This window comes from Dasypus novemcinctus, chromosome 24, assembly GCF_030445035.2.
Source record: "Dasypus novemcinctus isolate mDasNov1 chromosome 24, mDasNov1.1.hap2, whole genome shotgun sequence".
NCBI classification, from domain to species: domain Eukaryota; kingdom Metazoa; phylum Chordata; class Mammalia; order Cingulata; family Dasypodidae; genus Dasypus; species Dasypus novemcinctus.
In genome coordinates this window covers 3,834,262-3,847,989 of record NC_080696.1, presented here as the reverse complement: position 1 = coordinate 3,847,989, position 13,728 = coordinate 3,834,262, and the positions used below count along the sequence as shown (strand labels likewise).

The 13,728-nt window shown below is 55.1% G+C and overlaps 1 protein-coding gene across 1 annotated transcript in view; it reads right to left on the bottom strand.

The window, feature by feature from the left end:
* CDS2 (CDP-diacylglycerol synthase 2) overlaps positions 1-13,728 on the bottom strand; it is a 72,021-nt gene that overhangs the window by 12,255 nt on the left and 46,038 nt on the right. Inside the window, exons 2-6 of the mRNA XM_058287516.2 lie at positions 5,384-5,514; positions 3,583-3,679; positions 2,843-2,940; positions 1,359-1,498; positions 95-153 (exon numbers count right to left, since the gene is read on the bottom strand). Coding sequence (XP_058143499.1) covers positions 95-153; positions 1,359-1,498; positions 2,843-2,940; positions 3,583-3,679; positions 5,384-5,514 — 525 coding nt within the window. The remainder of the gene's footprint in view (positions 1-94; positions 154-1,358; positions 1,499-2,842; positions 2,941-3,582; positions 3,680-5,383; positions 5,515-13,728) is intronic.

The window sequence follows — 13,728 nt, the reverse complement described above, 5'->3', positions numbered from 1 at the left end:
ACCCGGATTTATTGCCGAAAGGACGAGAAGCCTGTGGAGTCTCTGCACAGAGCCTCGGGAGCCAAGGACTGTGTGGCGCACGGGTCTCCCTTACCATGTAGAACTGCAGACGGTAATGCTTCTTGACCAGGCTGAGCACAAACATGCAGAACCCTGGGCGGGGAGGGAGGAGAGGGCAGAGTGAGTCACAGCCTGCATTCGTCCTCCAGTCACCGCCTGCAGCTGTGCTGGAGGCCCCTGGCTCATTTCTTGGCAGCAGCTGACCAGTGCACGAGTGGGGGAGTCAGGCAGGAGGGCGTGGCTCCAAGACAGCCACCCCAAGGCACGCTGAACCTTGCGGGAACAGCACTTTAGGGTGCCGATCACCAGGAGGGAAGGTTTTGCTCTGAGCACAGGGGTCAGCCAACAATGTCCAGGCCGGCTGGCTGCTTTTATGAATAAAGTTTTCTTGGAACACAGGCATGCCCATTTGTTTAGATACTGTCTATGGCTACGGCAGCAGACCTGAGTGGTCGTGACGAGCACGTGACCCCAAATGCCACACCCACCAGCTGGGCCTTTAAGGAAAGATGCAAAGCCCTGTCCCGGGGCAGGGTGCCTCCCTCGCCTGCTCACCAGAAGGGGTAAAGGTGCCTGCAGCTCCCCTTCTCCAGGAAGGAAGGCGAGGCCCACCACACTCACCGCAGCGAGGGGCTGCTATGCAGGCCCCAGCCCCCAGTGGAAGGACCCTGTGTACCCCACTGACGGCACACCCCCCGCTGCTCCCCAGCTGATCAAAAACAAGGCCGGCTAAGAGTAAAGAATGAATTTATCACATGCCTCAAATGGGCCTGGAAGGCAACTCTGAAAAAACCAGCATTATTAGAATAACTGGTTTACGTTACTATAGCACTTTACTGCTTGTCAACCTTTCATCAGTCTGATTTAATCCTCACAGTAACCCTACAGTTTACTTCTAGAGTACAAAAGAACTCAAACCCAGAAAGGTTAGTGTCCGCCTGCCCTCGCCCCTCCCGAGGTCAGCCTTCTAGGCCTGGACGCCTCCACCACCGCGGTGCGCATCTGAACAGCTGCCCCCGGGCTGTAGGCCCGCGTTCCTGCGGCTGCTGGCTCCCTGCGCTCTGCCGAGAGGACCCCTCCCGTGTGCCCTTCTCAGGGACGGGGCCCAGCTGCAGCTCCTCCCACCCGCAGGCCCATCCCCGCTTCCCTGACTGGAGAGCGCGGCCGGGGCCCAAGGCCAGCCCTGCTCTGCACGGGCAGAGGCGAGGCTCAGCCTTCCGGGTGACCGGGGACGCCTGCCTCTGCCAGCACGCGTGGGGCTGACAGGTGTGAGCAGCGGGGATCCACGGATGGCGTACCTGTGAGGTAAAGCGTGAAGGAGATGAACCGGTGGTATTTACTGAGGATGCGCAGGGGCTCCTCCCTCTGGACCAGAGTGAAGAAGTAGTCGGTCACTGTCTCCCCGTAGAAGAAGTAATTGACGCACAAGAGGAAGTACCTGTGAACAGAGCCAGGTCACAGGCCGGCCAGTCCCGCCCTGGGCAGCAAAGGGCCAGGCGGCCGCAGCCCCGGGCAGCAGAGGAGCAGGGAGCTGCGGCCCCGGGCAGCAGAGGGCCAGGCAGCCGCGGCCCCGGGCAGCAGAGGAGCAGGGCGCCGCGGCCCCGGGCAGCAGAGGGCAGCAGAGGACCAGGGCGCCACCGCCCCGGGCAGCAGAGGGTAGGCCGCCGCGGCTCCGGGCAGCTGAGGGCCAGCAGCAGAGGGCCAGGGCGCCGCCGCCCCGGGCAGCAGAGGGCCAGGCCGCAGCGGCACCTCCTCTGGTGGCACCGCAGGTGAGCCGTTCGTCCAGAAACTGGTGGCAGCTGTCATTCTTCTCCATTCAAACTGGGGCCTATGATTTTGCCCCGTTTATCACTTCCCAAGCTCATCAGGAGCACCTGAGCCTGAAGATGCCCGATGCCCTCTGCCTGCCCCATCCCACGCCCGCTGTCCAGCAGGACCGCCCCCGCCCATCAACACAGTGGCCTCCCCACTGCCAGCTGTGCCCTGCCCGGGTCATCCTCGCTACCTGCCCGTTTTTTGCCCACTGCTCATGGAGGCTTTTCCTCACAAACCTTGCCCAGCCTAACGTGGGATCCACCCCCCTGCCTTCCCAGAGCAAGGGGGAATTGCTCTTCACCTGGCCAATTACTCTCCAATCTCCAAGCACCTCCTGCTCTGAAGCCTGGCTGACAGATAACCCTTTCACGACCGCTGCCGCTTCACCTGCTTCTACCCTCTCAACCGGAGCGCCTGAGGGGCGAAGCCGGAGCACACACCCCGGCAGAGGCACGGTGCAGCTGCCACCCCGCACCGAGACCAGGACCCGAGGTGGGAGCGAGTGCAGTCTCCCGCCATCGAGCCGGGCAAGACCCCCCGGGCAGCAGAGCCCCGGCCTGGGCAGGAGGGCAGAGCTCCTCCGCAGAGCCCCCGCCCGCCCACTCCGGCACCGAGGACCCGCCGAGGAGCCAGGGCTCTGAGCCGCAGTCTGAGAACCACCAAGTCCAAGCGCCTGTTTCAGAGACGAGAAAGCCAAGTTCCTGCGGCGGCAGCCAGCACCAAGACTTCCGTCCTCCGGACAAGGCTAGCGGGATGCCGGGTAGCCCCCATGGAAAACAGAGCTCCAGGAACAGGGGGTCACAGTGCAGCACCCGAGGATCCCCAATTCCAAGGCAAACGCGGCCAGGCTAATTTCTTGGAGCCGCGGTCTGGCCTCAGCGGAGCTGAGCAGTCGGGGGCTGTCGCCTTGCCTCCCACCCCCCAGCGCTGCCAATACCCACCCCCGAGGCTGGGCAGGAGGGCTCACCAGCTGAGGGTCCGGAACCAGGGCAGGTCATAGGAGTGGTACACACTGTAGCCAATGGTGATGATCTCGTGGAAACACTTGATCTGGACACACAGCACCTGCAGGGCAGGAAACCAGACGAACAGGTCACGGCTTTCAAGAAAAGCCATTTTATTTAAGAAAAATGCCCGCCCCACAGGGACTCTGCTCTCTTCCACCCTTCCCTCTTGCACCATCCCACAGAGCAATGCAGCCACTCACGTCACAGGACGTAGATCCAACTCCCCAATAAACACACATACCTGTTATTTCCATTAATTTTTTATTCTAGGAGCACCAAGATCTCAGCCCATCCCTATCCCTTTAGATTTTGAAAACAAACACCAGAAACCCAGCAACGGCTTTGCTCGGCGGTCAGCTGTCACTAAGCTGACCCTGAGCATGATGGGGCGGGGGCTGAGGGAAAAGCACCGTGGACTGGGGTTCCTTCACGGGAACCTAAGCCCCAGGAGAACAAGAAGCAAATCGAAGAGGCACAGCGAGGGCACCAGCAAAACCGCGTCACCCAAAGCTGGGGTAACAAAGCTCGTTGTGAAACGAAGAGACGCGTGCGGGGTCCCTCTGGAGGGCCGCTGGGGCAGGGGGATGTTCTAGGGAAGGGCCGAGACACCCAGACCCCTGCCGACTCCCAGAGGCAACAGAAGACGGGGTCTGTGGGGAAACGGGAAGCAGGACGCAAACTGTGTGCAAGCAGCACTTACGATCATCATTAAAACCATCGGTCCCAGGTAAATGATGATGAAGAAGAATGCAATCATGGCCAGCGTCAGGATGCCTCTCACCCACCAGTTCTTCCATCTAGGCAGGAGGAAGAGAGCAATCAGCAGCCCGGAAGGCACCTGCTGAGCCGGTGCCCGGCCCACGGGAGAGCCCTAGGCGGAGACCCGCAAGGGCGCGCGGTGCCTCTGCCTCTGAAGCTCCTCGGGTGTGCCTGCGGCCACCTCGGTCTGAAGGACACGTGAGGTCCTCCTGCGGCAGAACCCTCTGGTGTGGTGCCCCTGCGCCATACAGGGGCTGGGAGCTTTAAAGGAGAGCCGCAGCTCGCAGCGTGCACCCAGCACACCGGAGGCAGGCACGCCAGCGCCTTCTCGTCTCACAACTGGCTCGTACGGAGGAGGAATGGAGGCGTGGAGAGGGCAGAGCTGGGGAGGGCGGGCTGCGGATTCAGGGGCTGTGCTCCAGGGTCTGCGTCCTTAGCCACTGCACACCACAGCCCTTCCAGGGGCCACGAGGCAGCACGCCAATGCGGCGCTGTCAGGTAAGGTTTGTGGGACATCTACCCAAATAGCGGGTGTTCAAAGAACCAAATCCTCAGAGGCCAAAAATGTTACCCCTAGATTCACCCGAGCTGATGTTTTTCAATTTCTTCCTATTCGTAATGGATGTGTAAACCCTCCCAGGACCCACTGGATGGAACATGGGAGAGTATGGGCCATGATGTGGACCACTGACCATGAGGTGCAGAGATGCCCAGAGATGTACTTACCAAATGCAATGGATGTGTCATGATGAAGGGAGTGAGTGTTGCGGGGGGGGGGGGGGGAGTGGGGGGTGGGGGTGGTGGGGTTGAATGGGACCTCATATTTTTTGAATGTAATATTTTTACAAAATGAATAAAATTTAAAAAAAAAAATAGAGAGGAAAGGGAAAACTAAACTTCAACCAGACTCTTGGGATCTGCAGTGAGAAGAATCCAGCGGTGAACTACAGAGCCCAGGAAGATTCCTCTGCAGGCATCATCAGCCGAGCCTCGCCCACCCCCACCACCCCCACCACCCCCACCCCGTGTTCTACACCTGCTAAGACTCCCCCCACTGCCACCTCCCCCCACCTCCCGTATTCTCTATCAGCTGGGTGTCTTCCACCACCCCGTCTTCTAGGTCAGCCCACCTCCCCCCCCCACCACCTCGCCCACCACACCCACCTCCCCATATTCCACACCAGCTGGCCTCGCCCACCGCCCCTTGGCCCAGGCACCCTTCAAGCCCCAGAGCCTCCCAGGCAGGGCTGCCCTCCCTCCTGGTCACCCGATGCAGGCCCAGTCGCTGGGAAGCACTGGACTGTGCTGGCGCCCGCCGCGTGCTCCCGGAGTCCCAGGCAGAGCAGGGAGACTGAGGCAAGCACCTGACTGCGCTGGCGCCCACTGCGTGCTCCTGGAGCCCCAGGCGAAGCAGGGAGACTGAGGCAAGCACTGGACTGCGCTGGTGCCCGCCGCGTGCTCCTGGAGCCCCAGGCGAAGCAGGGAGACTGAGGCAAGCACTGGACTGCGCTGGCGCCCACTGCGTGCTCCTGGAGCCCCAGGCAGAGCAGGGAGACTGAGGCAAGTACCGGACTGTGCTGGCGCCCGCCGCGTGCTCCTGGAGCCCCGGGCGAAGCAGGGAGCCTGGGGTCGAGGTCAGGGCCACCCACCGGCACCCGTAAACCAGCGGGCTCTGAGGACGGGTCTTCCGGGGCCTTGGACACAGGGCAAGGCCCTGTGAGCCCTGCGCCCAGGGGGCTTACCTCGAGGACAAGTTGCAAAGCGCCCTGTTGAGGACCTCCGGGGTGTCATCGGCAGAGGCGGGCGGGGCAGCGGGTTCCGCACGCCCCTCGCCATCCGACGCCGTCTCGCCATCCACCTTTGCCTCTGGCTCCTAGTGCGAAACAGAAGCACAGGAGAGGGTAAGCCCAGCTGCTGCGTCCACTCCTGAGGCCAACGCGCTGGGAGGCCAGGGGGAGCCGCACGGGCCAGAGCAGCCCCACGGCACAGGCTCTGCTGGAGAGCGGCACCTGCCCTCGGCAGCACCCCCGCCCCAGCACCTCCAGAGGGGCACATGCTGCTCCGCCACGCAGAGCACAAAGGCACCCGCCTGCCCAGTCCCGAGCCCACCCTGCTGCAGCCCCCACCCAGGAGCTGATGCCAGCACAGGGAAGAGCCATGCCGCTGTGGCAGGATGGAATTGTTCATGAATTCCGAAAATAGGTACTGGGTTATGCCTGTGAACTGGTCTGTCCCTCAAGGCATACTAGACTGTACTGAGTTCAAGGGTTTACTCTTACTTGATTAAACAATGACTGAGGCTTTGATTGGGCCACATCACGAGGTTGAGTCCCTGCCCCCTTGGTGGGGGGACTCGCAGAGAAAACAACAAGGCAGAGGAGAGAGTTAGAGTTCTGATGTGGGAGTTTAATGCTGGAGCCCAGGAAGTAAATACACAGAGAAGCAGATCCGTGAGGAAGGAGAGAAGGCTCCAGTAGGCATGGCCAAGGCCTGGGAGAGAGACTGGCCATTCGCCTGACAGTCCACGGCTGGCCCTGTGGAGAACGCAGAGCAGCTGCGCCGGGCCTGCGAGAGCAGGGACAGGGCGGCAGACGCAGGGGCAGTGGCGTGGCTCCTTCACTGGACGCCCTCGTGAGGTCTGGAGGGACGCCCTGGGCCTGAAGCGGGCCAGGGAACCTCAGCCGGGTTCGCTCGCACGGCCTCGCCGCGGCAGAGTAGACAGCCACACCCACGCAGGCCAGGAGGGGAGGGAGGGGCCTGGAGAGGCACACGCTCCAACAGCCTCCCGGAGCGCGGCACGTCCAGGGCTGCACACGCCGGGGTGCTAGTGGTACCTGGGTGGAGCTCGACACAGGTTCCTCCGTTAGGAGACACTGAGGGGATGCATGTGGTGGGCAGGCAAGGCGAGAGGAGAGGGGAGGCAAAGATGGCGGGAGGCCAGCAAAGCGCAGCACGACCCCAGCACAACCGCCACATCGCCAAAGACACCACCTTGTGGGCACAGAGGCACGTGGCAGAGCGCAGCACCAGCTCCCTGCACTCCTGACCCAGGGGCGACAGGCAGCTGGTGGGGCTCTGCTCTTTCTGGGAGATCTGTGCCAGGCGGCAGGTGCCGCCCCAGCCAACCCAGCACTGGCCCTTGGCATGCCCCCCCTGCTTAAGGAGTCTCTGCTGTGGAGGGGGGAGACCCCCACCTGGCAGACCCGCAGGGAGGACCCTATCGTCAGCAGCTCAGCACACCCACCTGCCTGGCCGGGAGACAGATACGCTGGGCCGGCCCTCGAGAGGGCAGAGGCCCCTGGGCGAAGCCCACGGGCAAGGCAGTGGCCTCTGCACAGAAGCCCAGAAGGAAAAGAGTTGGGACTTCCCGTTAGTCTCACAGAACGCAGAGAAAGACCACTCAGCACTCTCGGAGCTGCTCCCAAGAGCTGTCCCCAACCTGCCCTGGGCCGGGGACCCTGCTCGTCGTCAAGGGCAGCCTGAAGGTCACTGTCGGGGAAGCCCTCTCCCAGCTCCCCACAGTGGTCTGTGGACGCCTGGCCCCTTCCTCTCCCCTCTGCCAGCCAGTGTGCACTCAGTGGGAGAGTTGAGACGGTGTCCCAGCTGACATGCCATCTTGTTCTCCTTCCATCCCCACGCCCAGCTGTACAGAGCAGATGCTTACTGATCACTTAGCAGTGGACGGAACGGTGGCGGGAGGAAGACAGACTTAATTCCTGGTGTGGTGAAGAGACCCGCAGCCCCTGCCCTCATGGTGGCCAGGCTAGGATGAGAGCGCCGTCTCCGGAGAGCTGCACCTGTGCTAGGACAGCAGCAGGGGCGACGCCCGAGCGGGGCTGCTGGTCAGACAGCTCAGCGCGAGCCCAAAGTCCCTCCCCGGCGCAGCGCTGGCCTCGGCAGGGGCAGAGGGCAAGAGCCACGCCGAGCCAGCAGCTCTGGACACGTCACCAAGCGCCTCTGGCCCTCATGTCCAGGCAGACACATAGGTCTGGCAGGGGTCCTGCTCTCCAGGGGCACCCGAAGAGAAACCTCTGAGCTCCGCCATGCCGCGTCCTGCTCCTGCCCCTGCCCCTAGCGGCACCGAAACCCGGCAGCACCTCCAGACCCCTCTGCGGTCCGGCTGCACCCGACCAGGGCATCAGAACCCCTCTCTGGGGTGCTGAAAGTCACATCCACCACCCCGTCAGTGAAGCCACAAGGACTGCGCAAGCTCCAGAGGCAAATGCGCATGCGGACGCACCCCCAAAGGCCCGGCCCAAGGGGGTCCACGTAAACCTGGCCACCCTGCTGTCAAGGAGAGCACACAAGCTGATGGCCGAGTGGAGAGCAGAGGGTGAGCAGGCGCAGGCGGGTGCCGGCCCCAGGGCCTTCAGGGCCCTCCTGGGCACCCAGCTGCGTCCTGCAAACACCGCCTCATCTGAGCTCCCCTCCTTGCCAGGAAAGGGCAAAAGGGAGGGATCTGGGCGAGAAAGGAAAGGAGGCAGAGAACCATCACAAAGACACCGTCACCACCAAGACACCGGGGAGACCAGCAGCAGCCTGAAGGAGCCCACCTGAGACCGGCTTCCTAGCGCCACCTGTCACTCTCGCTCTTTCCTTCCTCCCCTCCTCCCCCCCACCCCCACCCTGATGTTTTTGCTGTCTGTGTCCATTCGCTGTGTGGTCTTCTGTGTCTATTTCTCTTTTTGTCTTCTCTTCTCATTTTTCTCCTCTAGGATTCACCGGGATTTGATCCTAGATACCTCTGACATGGAGAGAGGTTCCCTGTCGATTGCACCACCTCAGGTCCTGGTCTCTGCTGCGCTTCCCCTGGACTCTGCCCTTGTCTCTTTAGATGCGTCATCATCTTGCTGCATGACTCACTTGTGTGGGCATTGGCTCACCATGGGGGCACTCGCAGTCACTCGTGCCAGCACTGGCTCGCCGCACGGGCACTGGCTCGCCTCACGGGCACTGGCTCGCCTCACAGGCACTGGCTCGCCGCACGGGCACTGGCTCGCCGCACGGGCACTGGCTCGCCTCACGGGCACTGGCTCGCCGCACGGGCACTGGCTCGCCGCACGGGCACTGGCTCGCCGCACGGGCACTGGCTCGCCTCACGGGCACTGGCTCGCCGCACGGGCACTGGCTCGCCGCACAGGCACTGGCTCACCGCACGGGCACACTTTCTCGTCTTCTTTTCCACCAGGAGGCCCCAGGGATCAAGCCCAGGTCCTCCCACATGGTGGGTGGAAGCCCTGTCTCCTGAGTCACATCCGCTTCCCTGTCTCTCTCTTTTTTAAGTAAACTTTATTTCAACTTCAAAAATAAACTAACAGACGAAAAGCAACTTAACAAACTAGGGAAGCCTTACTCAAACAAATCCTGTTCAGGCACATTTATCTCATTTACTCCTAAAAACAAACTCAATTGTTCCTCCAGTGTTCAGAAAGATACCTAAATGAGCACAGATCAGAGGACATGGCAAGGTCTCCTCGTTAATGAAAATGAAAAAAAAATGCTTGATCATATTCACCATCTCATAAAACTCAACCCCATATTCTTCTGTTGACCTTTAGCATTAATACAGGGTCTTGTCTTTGCTACAAAAACATTACAACATTAACTACTGTCTATAAGTTACATTGTCTCTTTCCCAAATATCACCATATTCTTAACATCTTGTAGAACATTCTTGATTTGCATTTGATCTTGAAGGTGCTTCCCTACCTTTTCTTCTAGGAGTTGTAAAGTTTTTAATTCAGGTCTTTGATCCGTTTTGAGTTAATGTTTGGATAAGGTGTGAGACAGGGGTCCTCTTTCCTTCCTTTGGCTATGGAGACCCAGTTCTCCAGCACCATTTGTTGAGCAGACTGTTCTGACCCAGCTGGGTGGTTTGATGGCTCTGTTGAAAATCACCTGACCATAGATGTGCAGGTCTATTTCCAAACTCTGGGTTTGATTCCATTGGTCTATGCCTCTATCTTTATGCCAGTACCATGCTGTTTTTACCACGTAGCCAGGTAATATGCTTTAAGTCAGGACGTGAGAGTCCTCCAAACTCCTTTTTAAAGATATTTTTGGCTATTCGGGGGCCCTTATCCTGACAGATAAATTTGATAATTGGCTTTTCTGATTCTACAGAGAAGGCTATTGGAATTTTTATCGGAATTGCATTAAATCTGTAGCTCAGTCTAGGTACATTTTAATGATATTTAGTCTCCCAATCCATGAACACAAAATGTCCTTCCATTTATTTAGGTCTTCTCCAGTTTCTTTTAACAATGTTTTAGTTTTCTGAATACAGGTCCTTTATGTCCTCAGTTAAATTTATTCCTAAATATTTGATTCTTTTAGTCATTATTGTAAATGGAATTTTTTTTTCTGATTTCCTCCTCAGTTTGCTCATTAGTAATGAATAGAAAAGCTATTGGGGAAACGGACTTGGCCCAGTGGTTAGGGCATCCGTCTACCACATGGGAGGTCCGTGGTTCAAACCCCGGGCCTCCTTGACCCGTGTGGAGCTGGCCCATGCGCAGTGCTGATGCACGCAAGGAGTACCCTGCCACGCAGGGGTGTCCCCCACGTAGGGGAGCCCCACGCGCAAGGAGTGTGCCCACAAGGAGAGCCGCCCAGAGTGAAAGAAAGTGCAGCCCGCCCAGGAATGGTGCCACACACACTTCCGTGCCGCTGACGACAACAGAAGCGGACAAAGAAACAAGACGCAGCAAATAGACACAGAGAACAGACAACCAGGGGAGGGGGGGGAATTAAATAAGTAAATCTTTAAAAAAAAAAAAAAAGCTATTGATTTCTGCATATTTATCTTGCATCGTCCACTTTGCTAAATTTGTTTATTAGCTCTAATAGCTTTGCTGTGGATTTTTCAGGATTTTCTAGGTATAGGATCATGTCATCAGCAAAGAGGGAAAATTTCACTTCTTCCCTTTTATTTCTTTTCCTTGCCGAATTGCTCTAGAAAGAACTTCTGGCACAGTATTAAACAACAGTGGAGAGAGTGGGCATCCTTGTCTTGTCCCTGATCTCAGCAGGAAAGCGTTCAGTCTTTCACAAATGAATACTAATGTTAGCTGTGGGTTTTTGATATATGCAACTTTATAATATTGAGAAAGTGTCCTCTATCTTTCAGAGTGTTTTAATCAAGAATGTTGTATTTTGTCAAATACCTTTTTTTTTTTTTTTTAAGATTTATTCCTCCCTTCTCCCTCGTCTGCTCTCTGTGTGCACTTGCTGCGTGTTCTTCTGACTCTGCTTGTATTCTCATTAGGTGGCGGCTCTGGGAACCGATCCTGGGACCCTCTGGAGTGGGAGAGAGGTGATCATTCTCTTGCACCACCTCAGCTCTCTGTTCTGCTACCTCTCTTATTGTCTCTCCTCTGTGTCTCTTGTGTCATCTTGCTGTGCCAGCTCTCCGCATTGGCTGGCACTCCTGCGTGGGCCGGCATTCTGCGTGGGGCAGCTCACCGTGCAGGCCAGCTTGCCTTCAGCAGGAGAGCCTGGGCATCAAACCCTGGACCTCCGATAAGGTAAACAGGAGCCCGACTGCTTGAGCCTCATCCACTTCCCTCAAATGCCTTTTATGCACCTATTGAAATAATACTTTTCTTCTTCAATTTATTAATGTGGTACATATCACACTGACACATTTTCTTATGTTCAACCTTTGTATACCTGGGATAAAACCTACTTGATTGTGATGTATGTTTTAATGTGCTTTTGGATTTGGTAAGTAGGTATCTTGTTGAGGAATTTTGCATCTATATTTATTAGAGAAACAGTAGTCTGTAACTTTCTTTTGTCGTAACATCTTTACTTGGCTTTGTTATTAGGGTGGTGCTGGCTTCACAGAATGAGTTTGGTAGCATTCCTTCCTCTTCAATTTTTTAGAAGAATTTGAGTAAGGTTGATATTAGATCTTTAAATGACTGGTAGAATTCACCTGCGAAGTCATCTGGCACTGAGCTTTTCATTTTAGGGAGCTGTTCTTTTTCACTTGTGATTGGTTTGTCGAGCTCTTCCACTTCTTCTAGGGTCAGTGTGGGTCATTAATTGTTTCTAGGAATTTGTCCATTTCATCAACGTTGCCAAGCTCGTTGTGTACAGCTGTTCATGGGATCCTCTTACGATCTCTCATTTCTGCTGAGTCAGTGGTAACGGGCCCCCTCTCATTTCTTATTTTATATATTTGCATCTTTTCTCTTTTTCTCTGTTAGTCTTGCTAAGGATTCGTCGATTTTGTTGATCTTCTCAAAGAACCAACTTTCAGTTCTTAGATTCTTTTTTAATTCTCCATTTCATTTATGTCTGCTCTGATCATTATTTTTTCCTTCCTTCTGCTTGCTTTGGGACTGCTGTTCCTTTTCTGGCTTCTCCAGTATTCAGCAAGGTCTTTGACTTTAGCTTTTTTTCCCTTTTTTAACATAAGCACTGAGGGCACAAATTTCCCTCTGGGAACTGTTTTCACTCTATCCCATGGGTTTTGATATGTCATGTTCTCGCTTTTATTCATCCTGAGATATTTACTGATTTCTCTTGCAATTTCTTCTCATTCATTGATTATTTAAGAGTGTATTATCTCCATATATGTGAATCTTCCCTTTTTCAGTCTATTATTCATTTCCAACTTTATTCCATTATGATCAGAAAAAGTGCTCTGTGTATTTCAATCTTTTTAAATTTATTGAGATGTGATTTATGGCCCAATATATGGTCTATCCTAGAAAAGAATGTTTATCTGCTGGTTTGGGGGTGAAATGCTCTGTAAATGTCTGCTGATCTAGTTCGTTTATCATACATTCGAGCTCTCTGTTGCCTTCTTCGTCCTCTGCCCTGTGTTCTGTGCAGTGCTGAGAGCAGGGTGTTGAAGTCTCCAACTGCCACTATGAGGACAGCTGTTTCTCCTCTCAGCTTTGCCACTATGTTCCTCATGTATTTCGGGGCACCTAAGTTAGACACATAAAATAACAAAAAATATTGTTATTTCTTCTTGGTGAGTTGTTCCTTTTGTTTATAGTGACCTTCTACATTTCCTATACCAGTTTTGCATTTAAAATCTACTTTGATGCTCAGAGATGTATTCACCAAATGCAATGAATGTCTCATGATGATGGAGGAGGATGTTGTTATGGGGGGAAGAGTGGAGTGAGGGGGGTGGGGGCTATACAGGGACCTCATTTTTTTAAATAACATTAAAAAAAATAAAGACAAAAATTTAAAAATTTAAAAAATTTTAAAAAATAAAATCTACTTTGAGGAGCACCCGCCTCCCACAAGGGAGGGCCTGGTTCGGTTCCTGGTGCCTTCCACGGAGAACAAACAACGAGCAGACATCAAACGAAAGCAAGGCGCAGCACTGCTGGTGACACTCGGGGCCACGGAGGACAAGGGCTGGGAATCCCCGTTGTTTTCGGGGGCGCAGGGAGCCTGCGGATCCCTGGCGCGAGGCCTGCCAGGCCAGAAAGGAAACCGTTATTACACGCTCCTGGAGGGAGGGAAGGAATTGTGGGGAGGGCGTGGAGAGTGAGTGGTGGTATTTTTTAAAGCCTGGGAAATAAGCAAGCCATTGGATTCGCCTTTTACTCTTGAAGAATTGTGTGAGATATTGACATGAATAATTTTTCTACTCTAAATAATTTTAAGGCTTATTTTAGTGGTTAACGCAATATTTGATTTGTATCTGTTTTATTCCTTCGTAAACCCTAAGCTGGAGTGGAATGAGCGGCCCTGCTGTGCAGAACTGGGGGTGGGGGTGTAGAGCAGTAGACCCATTAATTATAAAGTTTACGTCTTCTTCACTTTTTGGATTCTTTTTTAATATGCTCTTTTAGTAAATTTAAGATTTAAAAAATAAACCTAAGCAATGAAAAAAAAAAAAAACAAGACAATGCTTTGCTTGTTGCAGACAACAAGCAGAAAAGCAAACGAGGAACGGCTGTCGCTCGAGCCGCTGAGCACCCGCCTCCCCCCATGCAAGCAAAAGCACGCAAACAGACAAGGGAGGCACGGCAGGGCAGCTGTTTAGTCTGGTATTAGCATTGCTATTCCAGATCTTCTTTGATCACTGTTAGGATGGAAAAGCCCTTTCCAA